Source organism: Panthera tigris, chromosome E1 (genome assembly GCF_018350195.1).
Source record: "Panthera tigris isolate Pti1 chromosome E1, P.tigris_Pti1_mat1.1, whole genome shotgun sequence".
Taxonomy (NCBI): domain Eukaryota; kingdom Metazoa; phylum Chordata; class Mammalia; order Carnivora; family Felidae; genus Panthera; species Panthera tigris.
This window is the reverse complement of record NC_056673.1, coordinates 12,244,132-12,264,693: the sequence shown is the minus strand read 5'-3', so window position 1 is coordinate 12,264,693 and position 20,562 is coordinate 12,244,132. Positions and strand designations below refer to the sequence as shown.

At 54.7% G+C, this 20,562-nt stretch overlaps 1 protein-coding gene across 1 annotated transcript in view; it reads right to left on the bottom strand.

Moving 5' to 3' along the window:
- Positions 1–4,514: 4,514 nt before the first annotated feature.
- The window catches only part of TNFRSF13B (TNF receptor superfamily member 13B), a 36,857-nt gene continuing 20,809 nt past the window's right edge, over positions 4,515–20,562 (bottom strand). Inside the window, exons 3-6 of the mRNA XM_007092297.3 lie at positions 17,054–17,299; positions 6,237–6,413; positions 5,576–5,838; positions 4,515–5,360 (exon numbers count right to left, since the gene is read on the bottom strand). Coding sequence (XP_007092359.1) covers positions 5,588–5,838; positions 6,237–6,413; positions 17,054–17,299 — 674 coding nt within the window. The 3' untranslated portion in view covers positions 4,515–5,360; positions 5,576–5,587. The remainder of the gene's footprint in view (positions 5,361–5,575; positions 5,839–6,236; positions 6,414–17,053; positions 17,300–20,562) is intronic.

Below are 20,562 nucleotides of genomic sequence, written 5' to 3'. Positions count from 1 at the left end.
CTGCTTGGCATGTAGTAAGAATTCTGTAAATATTTCTCTAAAGCCCCAAGCCCGAGAGCAAAGCTCGGGGCTGTTTGGGATCTGCGGTGTATTTTCCAACAGGAAAATGCATAACAAGCACAGATGCCCCTTTCCTGGGACACGTTTTGGGATTTTCCTTTGATTAGTCTATAAATGAGAGAGTGTCAACAAAAATTGGGAAGGAGAAGCAGGGTGTTTTGCGAGGCAGAGATGTGGGACCTGTCCTGTTCGAAAGAGACCGAATGTCAGGCTGGTGGGTGACAGGGCCCGTTTTAGGACCAGACCACTTGGTTCTCCACCTGGAACCACCTGGGAGCCTACAAATCCTCTTGAGGCCTGCCCCCCAACTCCGGATAATCTTATTTAATTGGTCTGAGGTGTGGCCCAGGCCTCGGGAATTTTTACAGATTCCCCGCCCCGGGGTTCTAATGTTCAGCTAAGGCTGAGAGCCGCCGGCCCGGTAGCCCCAGTAAAATATCAGGAGCCAGAGAAGGACAGCTGGAGGAACTCTCTCCCTTCCCTGTCTCCTCTGTTCCAGGATCGTATCTGGGAGATTTTTGAAATTTTGGGAAATCAGGGAGAAGGGAAACTGTGGAGGGAAAGGGCCTCTGAGAAGGTGGCGTTTGAGCTGAGGCTTGCACGATAGGAGCACCCCTTCAACCTGAGTGAAGATGCAGGGAAGGGCATTCCTGGGAGAGGGAACAGCAAAGGCCAAGGCCTCAGGGCAGGCCTGCGGAAAGGAAAACCTCTCTGAGGACGAGGGCGAGTGGGGCTGGAGGCTGGTGGGTGCCATGGGGTGCGATAGGAGCAGAGTTTGAGAGGAGTTTGAGAGGAGGCCAGGGCACATGGGTCTCAAAGGCCCTTGTAAGAGGCTGAGCTTTGATTCTGTGTGGAGAACCCACTGGAGGGGTTTAAGCCGTGAAAAGACAGGATGTAAGTGATATATATATATTTTTAACATTTATTCATTTTTGAGACAGAGAGAGACAGAGCATGAATGGGGGAAGGTCAGAGAGAGAGGGAGACACAGAATCTGAAACAGGCTCCAGGCTCTGAGCTGTCAGCACAGAGCCCGACGCGGGGCTCGAACTCACGGACCACGAGATCATGACCTGAGCCGAAGTCGGATGCCCAACCGACTGAGCCACTCAGGCGCCCCTGTAAGTGCTATTTTTAACAGATCTCCCTGGCTTCCAGTGGCACCTAGGAAGTAGGAAGCCAGAGAGAGGACCACTCCTCCCTAAGTGATAATAAGCTGGATAACCCCCCAAACCGTGTCTTCTCTGAGCCCATCTGTGAGCTGCAGCCACAGGGCAACCAAGTAGCCTGAAGTCTAAGGGAGGCAGGTGCCTCCAAGGAGAGTGGCGACGTGAACGGCGGCCACAGGGAAGAAGGCAGAGCCGCCACGCGAGTGGGCAAGAGGAGTCCTTCCAATGCTTTAAAGAATTGCCGAAGACTGAGTATGGATTAGCATGAGAGCATAGAACTTCTGGAAACTGCAAACAAGGGGCGTCAGCACCCACTTGGAGGTTCTTGTCCACGGACTTCAAACCCATCGCGGGCGGTAGGAAGGGACATACCCTCTACTGCGGCTGGGCAGGAAGCTGTCGTGGGCCCGACCCATGGGAGGGGGTTCCATTCCTAGAGGGAGGGAGGGATCACCGGACGAGGCTGATTCCCCCAGCCCAGGAACGTGGCCTGCCCGCCACTGAGATGGAACAGGACCGCAGGCAGCTCCCGCCGCCGCCTAGGCTGGCAAGCACCAAGTAGGGTAGTCTCCCCCGACGGAAGGCCCAGAATGGAGATAGACCCTCTTTAGGCAGAGGCACTCAGGGAAGGTGTAGAGCCAAGGGTGTAGCAGGAACATTACAAACCCGGCCACCCTCTGCCACCAAGAACATGGCAACGCCAGGGGAACTTGAAGCCAGTGAGGCGCAGAAGGTGACCTAACACCAACCAACCCTGATCCAGCTCAGCTCACCCCCTCCCACTGACAGCCTGGCAGGAGAAAAGGCATGCCCGTTTCCGGGCACATTCTTACTTCAGTCTGCCCACCGCCCTGCACAGATCTGGAGTTCATTAAAAATATTACAAGACACGCCAGACAGCAGGTAAAAACAACCCACTGCCCAGAAACAGATCACTCCACAGAGCCAGACTCAGGTGATCTAGGTGTTGACAGTATTAGGCCGGAATTTTTAAATAATTAAAAGATTCATAAGTTGAAGCCTCCCATGGAAGATGTAGAATACATGCCTGAAGAGATGGGGGAACTTCAGCAGGGAGTCGGAGACTATGAGGAAGAGTCCCATGGAAACCGGAAGACAAACCCACATACATCAGACGAAGGCTCGTCAGTAAGCTCAACACAGCTGAGGGAAGAAGCAGTGAGCTTGAAGGTCAATAGAAACGACCAAAACTGAAACACAAAGAGAAGAAAGAATGGAAAGAAAAAAAAAAAAACACAAAACAATAGGGCACCAGAGCTGTGATGATATCAAACAGCTGGAAGAGATAATGAATGGCATATAGATATAGACATAGACATAGACATAGATATAGATAGATAGATATGTGTAATATCTATATCTGTCTATGTCTATGTCTATGTCTATATCTATATATATCTCCTCATAATGAAAGACATCAAACTACAGATCAAGAAATCTCAGAGAACCCCAAGCAGGATAAGTGAAAAACCTACCCCCTCCCCCCAAAAAAACCCCTCCTAGACACAACATACTCTAACTGCTACAAAGGTAGGAGAAAGAGAAAATTGAGGACACAGCTTACAGAGGAACAGAGATAGGAATCCAAGCAGATGTCTTGTCAGAAACTATGCCAACCAGGGATAATAATGTCTTTAAAATACTCCAAGGAAAGAACTGGCAACCCCGAAGTCCATACCCAGGAGAAAAACATCTTTCACAAACGCAAGAGAGATAAAGACTTATTCAAACAGACACAGATGGAGAGAATTCATCTCCTGCAGAAGGAAGTTCTTCAGACGAAGGAACGTGTTAACAGACTTGGATCTACACCAAACAGTGAGGATTTCCAGAGAGTAAGGTAAATATAAAGGGCATTGTTTTTCTTATTTGTAGAAAACGTTTACTTTTTAGAGACAGACAGAGAGACAGAGAGAGAGAGAGAGAGAGAGAGAGACAGAGAGCATGCGAGCAGGAGAAGGGCACAGAGAGACAGGGGGACAGAGGACCCAACGTGGGCCCTGCCCTGACAGCAGAGAACCCAATTCAGGGCTCAGACTCACAAACCATGAAATCATGAGCTGAGCCAAGTCGGAAGACTGAGCCACCCAGATGTCCCTCGTTTTTCTTCTTTTTAATCACTCTGAAAGCTTTCTAAAGCAAAAATAGTGGTGTTTGAAGAGTTGATCGAACACGGGCACCTGGGTGGCTCAGACGGTGAACTGTCCGACTTCAGCTCAGGTCATGATCCCACGGTTTGTGGGTTTGAGCCCCAGGTTGGGTTCTGTGCTGACAGCTCAGAGCCTGGAGCCTGTTCGGATTCTGGGTCTCCCTCTCTCTCTGTCCCTCCCCCGCTCATGCTCTCTCTCTCTCTCTCAAAAATAAATAAACATTAAAACAATTAAACATTAAACATTAAATTAAATTTTAAGTTAAAATTTAAAACGTTAAATTGTTAAAAATTAAAATTTTTAATTTTTTAAGAATGTCTTAAAAAAATTAGAAGTCAACTTGCCTGTCAAGGGATATGAAGCAGAGGTGGATTTGGGGAGGGCCTGGGTGATGGGCTGAATTGTGTCCCCCAAATTCATGTGTTGAAGCCCTAAACCCCAGGTCCCCAGAATGTGACCTTGTTTGGAGCTAGGGTCTTAACAGAGGTGATCAAGTTGAATGAGACGTGAGGGCGGGTCCCGATCCCGTAGGACTGGTGTCCTCATAAAAAGGAAAGAATGTGGACACAGACACACATGGGGGAGCGCGGGCCGAACAGAGGGCCCTTCCCTCACGGGCCTCCGGAGGACTCTCAGAAGGAAGCAGACACCTTGACGGCAGATGTCACACCTCAAGAAGTGGGGGACACCACCCAGCGCGTCCTACTTTGTTCGAAGAGCCCTGGGAAGCGGATACGGCCTGTAGCGCATTGGGGGAAGCATCAGGCTTCCCGTCTACACCTCCCAAAGCGTGTTATGTGAACCTCACAGTTGTGCCAGGTAATTTGGGGTGGCACAGGATGAATTACTTTGATTTACAGAACCATGTATTTGTCTTACTGGGTAAATGCTTCTAAGAACAGTTATGCCTTTTAAGGGCGACTAAAATGCGGGTTTCGATGCTACTCAACATATAAAATACAGTAAAACCTTGGTTTGCGAGCATAACTCATTCCGGAAACACGCGTGTACCCAAAGCATTTGCATATCAGGGCGAATTCCAAGAACCGTTGGCTCAGGTGTGATCATGTGACGTTCAGCATCACGTGCTACCCGTAAGGCAAGACGGCGCTCGTTTATCAGGTTAAAATTTATTAGACATGTTTGCTCGTCTTGTGGGACCCTGGCAGAATTTCCTCGAGATCCAAGGTTTTACTTCTAGGTAACATCTAACACTTGTGGATGTTCAGGTATTATTGCTTATTATCAGTCAGAATGCAGGAAATGCAGCGTGAGGTCAGAGCCGGTCTAGAAGAAAAGGTGAGTTGATGTAAAGAAGAATATTAAGCCACGAACAGTGCAGCTTGGTGGCCAGATGGGGCCAAAGGTGGGTGCCAACGAGAACGCTCCTGCTGACGTCTGGGCAATTAGCCTGGGGCTTTCAGAGCAGCTTGGCACTGGGCTCAGCCTGTGCCTTCCCCACCACACACACACACACACACACACACACACACACACACACACTGCACTGTGCTTTGCTGTGCCTAAGGAGGCACGGTGGTGGGGAATTTGTTTAATAAAACAAATGTAAAGAGCCCAGGCCTCTGGTGGGAGGCACGCCTCCTGCAGGCCATTTAGCGTTCCCCTCTCTCTGGCTTCCCCTCTTGAACGAAAAGGCACAACACAGTCCCAGCGTGTACCCACCCCCCCCACACCCGCTTCCCACCCAGCACAGGTCAACGAGCTCGGTCGTGAGCCTGGTGGGACCATCAGCTTGCAGGGCCTCAGAAACCAGGCGGACCCCTTGTGGTGGCAGCGGGAAGGGTGGGACGTCCAGAGTCATCACGGGGGAGACACGACGAAAACCAGAGAAAGGGAGGAGCGGGCAGCCGGGGAGGGTTTTATTTCTAAAGAAGGGCTCTTGGGGGTTGTGGCCAGCAGGTAGGTATGACTTCACTGCAGGTGTTTAGGTGATGGCGACCTACAGTGGAGACGTGGATAAAGTTGGTGACAGGCCTCCCTCCCTCGCACCTCCCTCCCTCCAGCTCTTTTCTCCCCCTTTGTCTTCTCTCCTCCCCACCTCTCCCCCCTCCTCCGCCTCCCTTCCCGTGCCTTCACCTCTCTGCCCCTTCCTCCACCTGTCTCCCCCCCCTCCTCCGCCTCTCTCCCCTACCCCCATCTCTCTCCCGGTCTCACCCTGCCCCCATTTCACGAGGTCGGGCCTCCCTCCTCCGCAGGAGCGCACAGGACCTCAAGGCCGCCTTGCGGGGCGCGCGCGCACGGCTGTCCGATCGCGGTCCGGCCGAGGCGCCCCCACCTCCCAGAGCGCGCGGCGCCGGGGGTCCCGGGCCCGCCCGCGCTCTCCTGGGTGGGCTGCCTGCGCTCCGGGAAGCAGAAGCTGCACGTCTCCACCGGCTCTGGCAACGCGCCCTCCGCGCTTCCAGCTTCCATCCAGTGATCTGAGGGAAGGTGAGAGGGCGATGGCGTTGGCCTTGGCCCTGACCCCTTCTCTACCGCCCTGCACGGACGGAGGGGACACGCGGCGGGGCGGTCGGGTTCCCCCGCCCCCCGCCGCAGAGGCAGCCCCCCTCTCCCGGCACCAGCTCCCCTTCTGCTTGGGGAAGCCTGTGTAGGAACGCCTCGGGGAGCGCCCTGGAAGCCCTGCGCCCCTGCCAACCCGATGGCCATCGCCGCACCCCCACCCTTCCTTGGGCGCCCCATCTGTTGTCTCCATGTGGAACCTGATTTCACCAAGACCGAAAAGATGCTTCCCGTTCGGAAGCAGGGCCAGTGCGGGGACAGAGGGACCTCCCGCAGCTGGCCCCACATGCAGTGCGAGTGCCCGTTTCACACTCACCCTTGGAGGACTTGGCCTGGGTCTGACACGGTGCCGGTGAGGGCTGGCAGGAGAACTGGTCCCCTCTCCTCTTGAGGAAGCAGGCCACGGCCAGGAGGAAGCAGCAGATGATGGCACAGAGGCAGAGCCCCAGTGTGCTGTAGACCAGGGCCAGCTGGTCGGCGCTCAGCTTCAGCCCTGGGGCCGGGGGGGTTGCAAGACAGCCATGAGGCACCGAGATCAGGAGGGGCCCTTCACCGCCCAGGGCCCTTCCCTGAAGTGTCCCCTCCTCGGGCTAGCATCCCCCTTGTCCTACCATCTTTCTTTTCCCTCATTAGACCCAAGCAAGCCACGTGGCCATCCCCGTGCCCCCTTGGAGAGCCGAGCCCCCGGCCCCCGGCCCTTGGCGTGTTGTGGACCTGTCTGGCTCCTGGAGAAGCTGGTTCCCTTCCTCACCCTGAAGCTTGGCTCGTGTGGACCCTTTTCTGGACTCCGGAAGAAATCAGCCCCCCTCCTCCCCAGGCTGGTGGCAACTTCTTCCAAGACCTCAGAGCTGGACACCTCTGGAGCTCGCCCTTTTTACGCCTGCTCTTGCTACAGGATGTGGATCGGGACACTACCAGCGGTGGATGGAAAAATGGACAGACTATAGTCCCCGGAAGATGTCTCTGTCTTGACCTGGGCCCTCCTGTAAGAGGGGGCCGTCCTGGGGAAGCATACTTTGAGAGTGAGCCGGGCGCAGTTGCTGATGAATCGGGGCTAGCAAACCAGGAGACTCCTGGGGAGCTGGGGTGGTCACTTTTCTTCCCAGGGCCTTGAGCCTCTGGTTTGGGTGCCAGAGGAAGGCAGCCCTGAGCCGAAGCTCTCCCCTTGAAATTTCTCCTGGCTCCTGGAATTGGGGTGCTCCGTAGGCCCCAGGTAGAAAAGGACAGATGAGCCAGAGTCAGTATGTGTGTGTGTAATATACGCATGGTGTGGGCCCCCCACCGAGCCCTTACCATATGCAGGTGCTTCGGGCAGTGTCTCCGTAATCTGAACGAGGACTGATCACCCCACCTTTGGATATTGAGATATAACTCATATGCCATCAAATTCACCATTCTAAAGCGGGCAACTGTGGGTTTTAGTATATTCACAAGGTCATGCCACCATCACCACTGTCTGATCTGAAGACATTTCTGTCACCCGCGTACTCCCTAGCAGTCACCCCCCACCTCCCTTGCCCCAGCCCCTGGCACCACTAAGCTACACTCCGACTCTGCGGATGTGTCTATTCTGGACACTTCATACGAATGGAATCACACAATGTGTGGCCCGTTGCGTCTGGCTTCTCTCGCTGAGCGTGTTTTCAAGGCCGATCGTCATTGTCATGTGTGTTGGGACTTCCCTCCCTTCTGTGGCTGAATAATGTTCCATTGTATCGTCACCCCACAGTTTGGTTATCCGTCCAGCTGCCGATGGGCCTTTGGGTCGTTATCACCTTTTGCTGTTGCGAATAATGCTGCTGTGAACATTTGTGCCCAAGTGTGGGTCTGGACGCACGTTTTCAGTTTTCTGGGGTGTATACACCTAGGCATGGAATTTCTGGGTCAGAGGGTAACTCTACGTTTAACTTTTTGAGGAAAACCGGACGTTTTCCACCGTGACTGCACCGTTTTACACCCCACTTTGCAGGTGACAAAACTGAGATTCAAAGTCACACTGTCCACAGTCGCAGCTGCTACTGGGGGCGGGTCTGACGGGCTCCAGGCCAGTGCTCCGGGCTGGCCACACACAGGCAGCGGGAAGGGCACTGCCCTCTTCCTTGCACACGCTCCTCAGAGTCACGATTTTTATACAGTAACAGCTGGCAGGTGCCACCTGACATTTACAGAGGGAGAATGGGAGCTCTGGGTGGGCGGTGCTGGCCTTCTGTCCCCTGCCCAGAGCTCAGAGAAGCCACGGAGGAGGGGGATGCAGAGAACCCCCAGTGCGGCTCACCGTGTGCCAGTGCTACAGATCTGGAGACTGAGGCCCGAAGAGGAAAGAGGAACCAAGGGAGGTCACAGGGCCTCGGGCAGAACAGGCCGGCCATCCACACGTCCCAACCCCCAGGTCTTTCCGTCTGCCTATCTACTCCTGCTCGCCTCTGGAGTAAGATGACCTCGTACAGCTGGCTTAGCAGGGGAGAGGCCGGCAGCCTCCGCATCAGGGACGGGTGCCCGGCTACCAGATTGCTAAGCACAGATGCACCGCCATGTAGGTTCAAGGAGGGAGTCCAAACATCTGCGTATTTCAGATGTTCTCAGCACAAATTCTAACACCCAGACCTGGCAGCAAGTGCACACAGATGGTCCCCAGAGAACCACCTCCCCACAGCCTGCCCTTCAAATCAGGGCCGGGCTGGGCCTCCCTGAAACCTCAGACGGCAGAGGCCATCGGCGCCAGCCCCGCTCTGCGCCCTCCGAAGGCCCGCAGCCCCTGCTTCTGCTCTCTTGGGAGCGCTGAGCCACCCCTCGAGAAGGTCAGCTGGAGGGGCCACGTGGAGGCGCCCCTTGGAGAAGTCACGGGAAGAGGGGACCGCGGGGAGGAGCGAGGCCCGGCCGTCCCAGATTCAGAGCCCAGCGCCACCTGCCTGTGGCTACAAGGAGACCCCAAGCAGACACCAGACCTGCCCAGCTGAGCCCAGTAACCCACGGAACCACACAAGATGATAAAGCGGTTCTTTGGAGGCCACTACGTTTTCAGTGGCTTTTGGGTGCTGCAGTAAACAACCAAACGGTGACAGTGCTCCTGAAGGGCTGGTCCCAGCTGCTCCTCGTCCCTCTGCCCAGACCAGCGATCTGCTGCTTCCTGCGGCCAGTGGACCTAGTTCCTGCCTGGTGATTGCCCCTAGTACATGCTCTGCAGAGTTCCTGGACCAGGACGAGGAGGGCAGGTTAAAAGTACAGATGTCCCCGGGGCGCCTGGGTGGCTCAGTCTGTTAAGTGTCCCACTTCAGCTCAGGTCATGGTCTCGCGGTTGGTAAGTTCAAGGCCCGCGTCTGGCTCTGTGCTGAGAGCTGGGAGCCTGGAGCCTGCTTCATATTCTGTGTCTCCCTCTCCCTCTGCCCCTCGCCTGCTCGTGTTCTGTCTCTCTCTCTCTGTGTCTCTCCCCACACCTTGAAGACTTCCCCCACACCTTCTTCCTTTTCTCTCAGGTGATTTGTGTGTGCCGTCTATTCAAAACACAAAACAGCTCGAAGCTGCTCTAGTGGTCCGCGTGTCCAAAGAACCGTGTACAAGGCGCACCAGGAGGACAGGGAAGTCATAGAGTTCCAGCAGCTGGCGGGGCTGCTAATGGGAAAGCTGTCCCCGCTGCTTTGTGTGCCACCCGAGTGGGCCCTGCACTAGGTCTGGCAGCGGTGAGCGCCCAGACTCTCCTGGGGGCTGGAGGTGGGGAGTGTGCACTTCTCTGCTCTTCGTTCAGTCTCCAAGATCACTTGGGTCCACGACCTCAGAAGTGGCCTTCTGTCAGCCCTCAGTGACCGGGACCCTGCAAGACAGAGAGGCCTTGCCCCGTGCTTCTCTGTCTGCCCACCACCCCCCCCAGCAGCAAAGGGACACAATCAAAAGTTTTTGTGAGAAAAAGGGATGCATTCTCTGTCCTTGTCTGAAAATCGAGCCCTGGGGATACAGCCCCTGGAGGTGCAGTTCCCAGAAACCGCCACCAGGAGGCACCACTCTGGCTGCTTGGGAGCTAGGCTGGCCCTAGCCCAAGGACAGTTTATTTGCAAGCTGGGTTTTGTTTTTGTTTTGTTTCGTTTTACTGTCTTCAAAGCCCTGTCTTATCTAAAAATAGAATTTCCCCCAGACTGCTGCTGTCCCGAGCTCAGGTTGAGGCTGGCCAGCCGGTCAACATTATAACTTGTCTGTTAGGGACAGAGTTAAGGGACCTTAACATGATAACTTGTCACTTAGAGGTAGAGCAAAGGGGCCTTTGTGGCCCTGGCAAGGGCTGTGCAAGAATCCAGACGCCACTGCCTCAGCCGGATGTAGCTGAGGGCAGGAAGGCATGATTTTAAGCCTGGGCCCTGCAGCCACAACTGCTTGAGGCGAATGTGGCTTTGGACATTTTACTCTGCTTCCTCAGGCCTCAGTTTCCTCATCTGTAAAATGGGGAATGACATACCGATCAGCATTGTTTGGCATCCATGACGTAATACAAGTAAATACATACGAGGCAGCTGGGCCTGGGAGGACCGGTCCAGCAAAAGTCACCAGGTGTCCCCATGCTGCCACAGCTCACTCAGCTGGCAGGGCAGTTTGTCCATAGGGGAGGAGTGGGTTTGGGGCGGCAATTGCAGGATGCCAGACACGTGGGGATTTCTGTCCCTCCTCCCTCTGGGAAGACTCTGGGCACACCTTGTGGGCTGCGGCCACGCGGATGGCCAGCTCAGCATCCCGGACACTCTGTTTGTCCCTCCTTCCCTCTGCACATGCCGGTGACACTTGGTCCAAAGTTTGCCTTGAGAAGGGGTTTCCTGCAGTGAGTGTGAGCCTCACTATTAGGCTATTGGGGGCCTGCAAATGCCCACGGAAGGCCCCCCTATTGTGTGTGTGTGTGAGTGTGTGTGTGTGTGTGTGTGTGAGAGAGAGAGAGAGACACTTGGCTGCCATTTTGGGAGACAATTTGGGAAAGGATGGGGGGCTCTGTTTCCAGAATACCACATCCCCCCCATTCCTCACACCCCCTCATCAGGGCCTGGGATCCCCGAGTCCCCATTCTTTCTGGGGCCACCCCCTCTGAGAGTGACCCTCCATCCTGCTGGGGGAAGGGCTCCTACACAGACTCGGCCACTGCTCCTGCGCAGCCCCTCTCCCCAGCCCTGCATCAGGCCCATCGGCCTTTCCACTTGCTCAACCTGCTCCAACTGACGAAGGAAGCCTCCTGCCCCCCGGGCTCTCACTCCCGCTCCTGCCCGATTTCCCCACGGTCCTCTCCGTGCCTTCACGTCTAGGTCACTGGTCCACGCTCTCTTCTCTGGCTTCTGCCCCCGTGTTTTATCAAGAGGGTTTTTGTGAGGACCTCAGCTTCGGCCCTGGGGAGAGGGGCATGTAGGGCCTGTCACGGTGGGGTGGGGCTGCACTGCGTCCCCTGAGGGAACAAACGAAAAGCCAAGCGTAAGACCAACCCCCAGGGCCACCCTGTGGAGCTGTAGTTCCCAAACCAAAGGAAACCCTGAGCGATTCCTGGGACAAAAGTGGCGTTCTCCCCGACCCCCAAATCCTTCTATGGCTGTGACCCCCAGTGAGAAAACGGCTGTTCCCCACCCTGCACACGTGACCTGCAAATGCATGAGTCCCTGTGTCTCTTTTCCTTAAAGACCTGTCGTGCTTCCCGTTTGCCGAGCCGGCGCTCCAGCTCTGACCGCCTTGGGCCTTTTCTCCGTGGGGTGCGTGTGCCCCACAGCTCGGCGCTGCCCCCCACCCTGGACACTGCGGACGCCCGGCTCCCACGCGCCCTCACCTCCTCCAGCCTCGGCGCCCCCGCCTGTGATCGTCACGGTGGGGCTGTGAGCTCCAGGCCCGGCTTCCTAAGCTGCTCAGTGAACACGCGGGGCCCTGGCGGGCAGTCTGTGCCCCTGTGTCCCCCACCCTGCCCCTGCGCATTCCCATCTGGTGGAATGAGGTTGAAACGGACTGAGGGGGGATGTTGAAGGCCTGATAAGGGATCGGACTGAGCCCGGAAAGGGAGAGGAAAAGGCCTCATGGACGGTAAGAGAGGGGCTCCCTGCCTCGCCCCCCACCATTTCCTCAGGTCGGGACCGCCTCCACCCAGGGACGCCTGAAAGTGGCCCTTCAGAGGGTCCTCTGACCTCACTGTGGCCAGAACTGGTGGACATTTGCAAACTTCTCTGCGGTGTGACCTACTCCTTCCAGAACCTTCCTCCTTGTTTGCCTTTGTGGACATACGGTCCTCTGGGCTCTGCTCTGACCTCCCCAACTGCTCCTTTGCAGGGTGTCTGGGGGACATTCTACTGACCCCTCAGAGGCAGACCCCTCTCCCATGACGGCTTCCTTCTCAGCCCTTTTCTCCTCGCACCTCCTGGGTCCCCAGGGAATCTTTTCCACTCTTGGTACCAAAACTGCCACCCCACAGGCCCATGAAATCCAAGTTCTCCAGTGAGATGCTCCCCAGAGCTCTGGACCCATGTGAGGGGTCCTGGCTGCCTCCAAGGCTGGCATCACCTGCCCATGGGGGGAACCCAACTCAGAGCTCTGGGGTCCCTCTGGTTTCCTCCCCGCCGACCCTGGTTCCATCCCCTCAAAGAGACGCCCCCTCGTAACCTGCAACTGTGACCTTATTTGGAAAAAAAGAGCCTTTGTGAGTGTGATTAAGTTAAGGATCTCAAGAAGAGAGAGTGTGGATCAGGCTGGGCCCTAAATTCAATGACAAGTGTCCTTAGAAAGAGAGAAGACACAGAGTGGAGCCACAGGAAGATGGGGGCCACCACACACCAAGGCCCGGAGCCACCAGCAGCTGGACGGGGCGAGGAAAGATCCTCCCCCAGAGCCGTAGGAGGGAGCACAGCTGCAGAGACCTCGATCTCAGCCCTCCAGCCTCCAGGACGGCCAGAAGGACATCTGCGTTAAGCCCCGCCGTTTGTGGCATGGTGCTACGGCAGCCGCAGGACGCTGACACCGCCAGCCCGGGAAAGGACCCACATTCTGCTCGTCCCACCCAGCGACGTCCCCGAAGTGCCAGGCGCGGCCCCGTGCCCCCAAGTCTCAGAGGCAGTTAGGCCTCACGAGAGCCCTGTGTGCTGTCATGATCACTACAGGTGGGGACAGTCAGGCGCAAGCCGTCCAGAAGCTTCCCTGGCTCACCCAGAGCATGGGCTGGAATCCAGGTGCCGGCAGGCTCGCTGGGAGCCCTGCTCCCAACACCACCCGGAGCTCCTAACGTGGGGCCCAGGGGGCCCAGGGATAGGGTCTGGGGGCTCCGCAGGCTCGGATAAGAAAGACGCATCTTTTATTTCACTGATGGCCAACTGAGATTTGGCTTTCGCTTCCACCCTCTGTAGAGGCTGGCCCCGAGTTGTACAAGCAGCGGACTGTGGCTTGGTCAATAGCAGAGCCCCAGGTGTCTCCGTATCCTGCCTCAGTGGGTCTGGGCAGCCTGCGATGTTGTCTGCTTCCTAGCAGTTTGAAATCACCTGTCGTCACCCAGCCCACCGCCCCGTCTTGCCATTTAATGCATTGATAGAGAAACACGCAGATTCGTTCTGAGGTTGCAATTTGTGCCATACTCTGGTAATACTCTGATTTAATGTTTAATTTGATTTAATATTTTGAGATACTATATTGATACTATCTCAACGTCATTGGTTTCTTTGTAGCCCTATGTGCTTTGTTTGATGCACTTTTTTTTTTTTATTTTTATTTTTGAGAGAGAGAGAGAGCAAGTGGGAGAGGGGTAGAGAGAGAGGGAGACACAGAATCCCAAGCAGGCTCCAGGCTCTGAACTGTCAGCACAGAGCCCGACACGGGGCTCAAACCCACAAACTGTGAGATCATGACTTAAGCTGAAATTGGGGGCTTAACTAAGCCTCCCAGGTGCCCCTACATTTTTAAAAAAATGTTTATTTTTTTTATTTTGAGAGAGAGAGCGAGCGTGCACATGAGTAGGGGAGGGGCAGAGAGGGAGAGAGAATGAGAGAGCTTGCACATGAGTAGGGGAGGGGCAGAGATAGAGAATCTCAAGTAGGCTCCATGCTGTCAGTGCAGAGTCTGATGTGGGGCTCGATCTCATGAACTGGGCCCTTCCGTCCCACCGATCCCGTGCCAATGCGCCGCCTCTCAAGGACCATCCAAGTCCTTGTCATCTGTGGCCTTCGTTGTTGCTAGAAAGAGGCTCTCACGGCCCCTGCTGCCTTTGCCAGCGTCTACCCTTCAAGACCCCCCGCCATCCAGTCCCCACCTCTCCCACGACTTCCCTGCCCCCAGGAGCACGTCTGTCTCCCCAGCCTGGCAGATAGGGCCCTCTGTCATGGGCCCTGCTCCCTCTCCGGGCCCTGTCCGCCCCCTAGCGTGCTCTGCTGTCCCGGCTTCAGCCCTCCGCCCCTCCTCGGGCTCCCCCTCTGGCCCAAAGCTCCCCTCAGCCCCTCATGTCACAGCCACTTTACTCCTCACAACACTTGCACGTGCTGTTCCCCCTGCCTGGAGCAGACTTCCTCCACCTTGTCTCTTAAGCCCACCTTTTCTTTTTAAACGAGCGGTTATGTACGCACGGCGGGCATCACTGACCCCAGTGAGCGTTCTCCTGTACTCTGCACAACAGCCCCACGAAGGTGTGTGACCCCATTCTCACAGAACCAAGGCTCAGAGAGGTGAAGGAACTTGCTCACGGTCACACAGCGAAGGATGGAACCAGGGTCTGGCTCCGCAGCCCCACCCCCCATCACTCCAGTCTGCCCCAAGCCCCCTCCCCCCAGAGAAGGCTGCCCTGCCCCCCATCGCATCCCTGGCTGGGTTACGTTGCCACCATGCACCGCGATTAATTTGCCATTTGTGTGAGTCTTGTCTATGTCTGACTCTCCCGTTAGATTGTGACTTCTGTGGGGCCGGGGACAGGATTTGTCGTGCTCGAGACACCTCATGTCACATGAAGGAATGACAACCTGGGAGGGACCCGTGAGAGACCCCGAGTAGGGTTGAGGTGGGGCCTGGCGGGGGTGGGAGTGAGTGGGGTGGGTGGCCGGATTTGTGGAGCCCACAGGGGACGGGATCACATCAGCTCCACCACTGGCTGCAGCCAGAGGCAGGCTTGGTCACGTGACATCCTGTAGTCCACGCCCTCGAACAGGTCCACACCTGGTCCTCCCGGGTTTACAATCCATGCCAAGCCCAGCTCCTGCCCCACCAGCACACCCAGGTGTCAGAGGAGAGAGCAGAAGGGACATAAACCCCAGGCCTCTGGAGAGACTCGGGCCTGGGGCAGGGCACAACAAGACAGTCTTTAACTCCCCGAGTCCCTGGGAGGACGCGTGGTGTCCCCTGGCTGTGGTATGCATGGGGCCGCTAATGCTGCAGGGTCAGGTATGACTCGCCCCCCACCATGTCCTTACACATCCCCATCCACACGTCCTGGGGGATCTATTCCTGGAGCCCAGATGAGGCTCCCAGATTCTACCCGGTGCCCTGTAGGGATGGGGCTTGCGATGGGTCATCACAGACAGGAATAGCTAATCGTGTCCCACGGACAACGGGTTACCCTCAGGAAGTGATAACCCCGTGCATGCCGCTCTGGGAGTTTGGCTCCAGCAGAGGGGATATACTTTGGGACCCCCGGACTTGGCCTCGATCTCAGCTCAGCTTTGCTCATGAACTCATCGCACAAGTCGCAGCAGGTAACCCTAAACTCTGAGACTCCATTTCTTGATGCGTGAAATGGGTGAGATTGATCTGAAGGGGACTCTAGTGCATCAGAGGTGGGAAAGTTCTGGGTCTGGCTGGAAGAATCCAAATACACCGCCAACGGCAGGCTAGACACACAGGTCACCGACACCGGAGGAACGGGGGTGCCCCCCCAGCCCCGTTTCATGGTCCCGTACATCGCTCCCTCTGTATCCACATCCTATGCATGCGGATCTGCAGTTCTCATGAGAAGGATGCTGTGCTAGATTAAAATCAGCCACAACCTCACCGTGGCTGCAGATTCTTGGTCTCTCCTCCCACCAAAAGGTGGCATCTCTTTCCCCATCCTTGAGTCTGACTGGCTTTGCGACTTGAGTGATACAAGGTAGCAGTGATGATACAATGCGTGTCCCCAGCCTAGGCAGCTGGAAGCCTGGTGTATTTCTACCTCTTGCACTCCTGCCGTCATCACGAGAAGGACACGCCTTGCCAGCCTGCTGGCCCCAGGAATAGGAAGAGAGATCCATGGAGCAGACCCACGTCTAGCTGAGCCAGCTGAACACAGCTGACCCCAGCCAAAATCCAGATACAGAAGAATAATAAGGCACTGAGTTTTGGGACTGCTTGTTACACAGCAACAGCTCACTGACAGGAGAACAGAAAAGAGTAAAAGACAACAGTCTAACCGAGTAGAACATGGAACTGGGCAACCTCCATTATCAAGGTGCACGACACCTGTCCTTTGGTGTCTTGGCACTAAGCTCTGGCATCACACAAATGATGCCATTGTGAGGAAAGTCACAGCACAGAAAAGAAACCAGTCGGGGCCCCAGGGGCCTTCAGGACTATTGTCTCTCCTCTGACAGGCCAAGAGCAGCGTAACTATCTCAAGTGTTTATGGATCCACGTGGCACCCCCCTCCCATTCTTTCCGACACCACGAGCAGGGTGGGTAAGCCAAGAGGTGTTTTCTGGGAGGATCATTAAACACTTTCAATGCTTGGCACGCGGTAGATGTCCGGTTCAAGGGACCCTTCTCACCATATCCCAAGTGGCCAACCCCCAGCATAAGTTGTGTTGTGATATTTCTTAGGATATTCATTCTTAGGAAGTGCCCGCTGTGTCTAACTGGAATCAGAGACCTTGCTCACAAGGTCAGCTCTGCTGGTTAGCTGCTGCCCACGTTTTAAGAACTGATTTAGCCTCCGTTATAAGACTCTCAATGACCAGGTCTTTCCCCCTCCCCTCCCCCTCCCCCACCCCCCCTTCCTTCTGGCCCACAGACTTCTAGATCTTTCGCCTAAAAGTTTTTCTGTCCTGTGATGACCCTCCCCCGCCTTCTGGCCATTTGCCCTGACTCTGCGCTTCCTGCTTTGCAGACCCTCCTCGTGGAGGCTTGGCACGGGCCCTGCTTCCTGCTCTGACCCTCAGGCACCGTGCAGGCCGGCCTCAGGGGGCTTACCTGGAACTGGCTCGGAGCCTCTGTGCTCCGTTCCCTGGTACCTTCCCAAGTCGTCTGGCCTGGTTCCAGCTTCCCCAGCCCGCTGTCTCCTGAGCTCTGGCGGGAGGTTCGCGTGGCTCCTGAACTTGTTCTCACAGAAGTACGTGCATTGCTTGGGGTGACGTCCGCAGATGGAGGCACAGCTGATGCAGTCCCTCAGGAGCTGGTCGTAGTACCTGCCTTGCTCCTTGTGGCAGCTGAGTGACTCTGGGGGACAGAAATGAGCGGTGCTACTGGGAGACAGGGACCTGCGGGACCCGTGAATCTGGCCTCCAAGGGCTTCACAGTTGAAAAAAAAAAATCACAGGGCGCCTGGGTGGCTCAGTCGGTTGAGCGTCCTACCTCGGCTCAGGTCATGATCTCACGGTTTGTGGGTTCGAGCCCCGCGTCGGGCTCTGTGCTGACAGCTGACAGCTCGGAGCCTGGAGCCTGCTTCCGATTCTGTGTCTCCCTCTCTCTCTGCCCCTCTCACACTCTGTCTCTCTCTCTCTCTGTCTCAAAAATAAATAAACATTGGGCTGCCTGGACAGCTCAGTTGGTTAAACGTCCGACTTCAGCTCGGGTCACGATCTTGCGGTTTGTGAGTTCGAGCCCCACATCAGGCTCTGCGCTGACAGCTTGGAGCCTGGAGCCTGCTTTGGATTCTGGGTCTCCCTCTCTCTCTGCCCCTCCCCCACTCACACTCTGTCTCTCTGTCTCTGAAAAATAAATAAACATTAACAAAATTAAAAATATAAATAAACATTAAACATAAAAATCACAATGCGGGGCGCCTGGGTGGCGCAGTCGGTTAAGCGTCCGACTTCAGCCAGGTCACGATCTCGCGGTCCGTGAGTTCGAGCCCCGCGTCAGGCTCTGGGCTGATGGCTCGGAGCCTGGAGCCTGTTTCCGATTCTGTGTCTCCCTCTCTCTCTGCCCCTCCCCCGTTCATGCTCTGTCTCTCTCTGTCCCAAAAATAAATAAAAAAAAAAAAAAAGTTGAAAAAAAAAATCACAATGCAATTCCCCGGAAGAAATTCCAGAGTGATGCAAGGCCTTTCCCAATACGTGAGTGGAAGGCTATACATTGTCCAATAAATACTGTCTTAGCTACAATATATACTTTTGATCCGTAGTATTTTTCCTATATTTACTTTACCCTATTTTTACTTTTCATTATTATTTCTTCTTTGACCTATAGATTATTTAAAAGTGCCTTTCCTGGGGCACCTGGGTGGCTCAGTCAGTTAAGCATCTGACTCTTGATTTCGGCTCCAGTCGTGATCTCACAGTTCATGAGTTCAAGCCCCACCATGGCCTCCATGCTGACAGTGCTGAGCCTGCTTGGGATTCTCTCTCTCTCTCTCTCTCTCTCTCCCTCTCTGCCCCTCCCCTACTTGTGCACACATACACCAGCTCTTTCTTGTCCTCAAAGTAAATAAATAAAACTTAAAAAAAAAACCCGCAACAACTTAAAAAGTGCATTTCTTAGCTTCTAAACATAAGAATTTTCTAGGTGTCTTTTAAAATTGAAGTCTGGGTTGTTACATCATCACATAAGTCGTGTACTTGCATTTTCCCAACTTCATAAAAGTGGAACCTTTCATTTTAACATAAGGATTGGAGGAAGAGGCCAGAAACCACCTTGGCAAGTTGAGGGAGGGGGCTGGAAGGGAGAAGGAAAAGCTCAAATTAATAGTGTTTCTTTTGTTGTAATGAGTGAGAATTCGAAGAGCTTAAACAGGGGTCAGTGCCAAGGAGCAGAGGCCACGCAAACTACAGCTTAATCACACTTGCTGTAAGAGAGGAATTTTTAAAAGATGTTTATTTTTGAGAGAGAGAGAGAGAGAGAGAGAGAGAGAGAGAGAGAAGAGATGGGTGGGGGGACAGAGGATCTGAGGCAGGCTCTGAGCTGTCAGCAGAGATCCCGATGCGGGACTCGAACTCACAAACCATGAGATCATGACCTGAGCTGAAGTCGGATGCTTAACCGACTGAGCCACCCAGGCGCCCCTCAGAGAGCAATTTTGAGTGCATAACAGCAATCTATACTTTCACAGGGCAAGTTTCCCTTGTCTTAAAATAAGATTCTATTTATGTGCAAATGGGACTCACACAGATCTTTAAGGGCACATTCCAGAGGCAGTGCCAGATAGAGGGTAAGAACACAGACTTCAAGGTCAGACAGGGTTAAGAGCATCCCTGGCCCTACCTTTGAAGGTTGTGGGGTCTTAGCCTCTCCATGCCTCAGTTTCCTCACTTCCAGGACAGAGGTAATAATAATATTGACATCTTAGAGTCGCTATGAGGATTTGAAGTTCCCGGCGCGGTGCCCGATGCGTGATAAGAATTTTGGGTGAATGGGAGGTTTAACTAGAATATTCATTGGTGCCTCTTTGCAGCACAAACACAGCAGCTCTTATGTCCTTGACCGAAGAAAGGAAAAGACCAGGAAGACGGTCGACCCGGGATCTCAGGGAAGATTCAGATGGGACCGGTGACCTCCCCCTGCCCCGTCTCTGCCCCGGGGTCCCACTAAGTCACATAGGACCACTGGCTCCGCCACTCATGAGACAGAGTTGACATGAGGGCAGTGGTGTTCCTGGGGTCTTATGTGTGGACCCCCTCCCCTCCTCAGGGCCCCCGGCGTGGCTGTTGCAGGTGCTGTCCGAGCTCCCCAGAGCACCAATCCTCACTGCCCAACCCCATAAACTTCCCCTATGACCTTGATATTTCCTATTGTGTTTTCTACCTCCCTGCCTTTGCCCATACTGGTCCTTCCTGGAGTGCCCTGCCCCCCGCATCTGACTGCCGCGTCTACAGACCCTTAATAATCTATCTCCGGTGCGCTTACTCCAAAAATGCTTCCCTGCCCCCCAACCCATCAGCTGGGGGGGGGGGCATCTCTCCCAACTGTAGCGTTTTATGGTACTTTACTCTTCTCCCCTGAATTGTAGTTATTTCTCCCGTCAGATGATACTCCCTTCAAAGGATCACATCAGTTTCCTATTTTCAAGGGGCTAGAGAGTTCCATGAATATTCGTGGAATGACACAATGAATATTCTACCTCCTAATGATAGAAGAGTCAACCGTGAATAGTGTAGAGTCATGGCTTTGGAGTCAGAGAGTCCTGGTTCAAATCCTAACTTTTCCATTATTATGCTGTGTGACCTTGGGCAAGCAACTCAGCCTCTCCGAGCTCTACTCAATCCGTATTTATGAATCGCTTACTATGTTTCAGTCACGGTGCTAGGCTCAAAAGGAGTTCGCGGACTGATGGTTGAGGTATACATGAAACAAATACACAGAAAAGAACGTAACACAAATCATGAGAAGTTCCATCAAGGAGAAAAACAAGTTATGAAAAAGAATAACAAACACGGGCACCTGGGTGGCTCAGTCAATTAAGCGTCCGACTTCCGCTCAGGTCACGATCTCACAGCTGGTGGGTTCGAGCCCCGCGTCGGGCTCTGTGCCGACAGCTCAGAGCC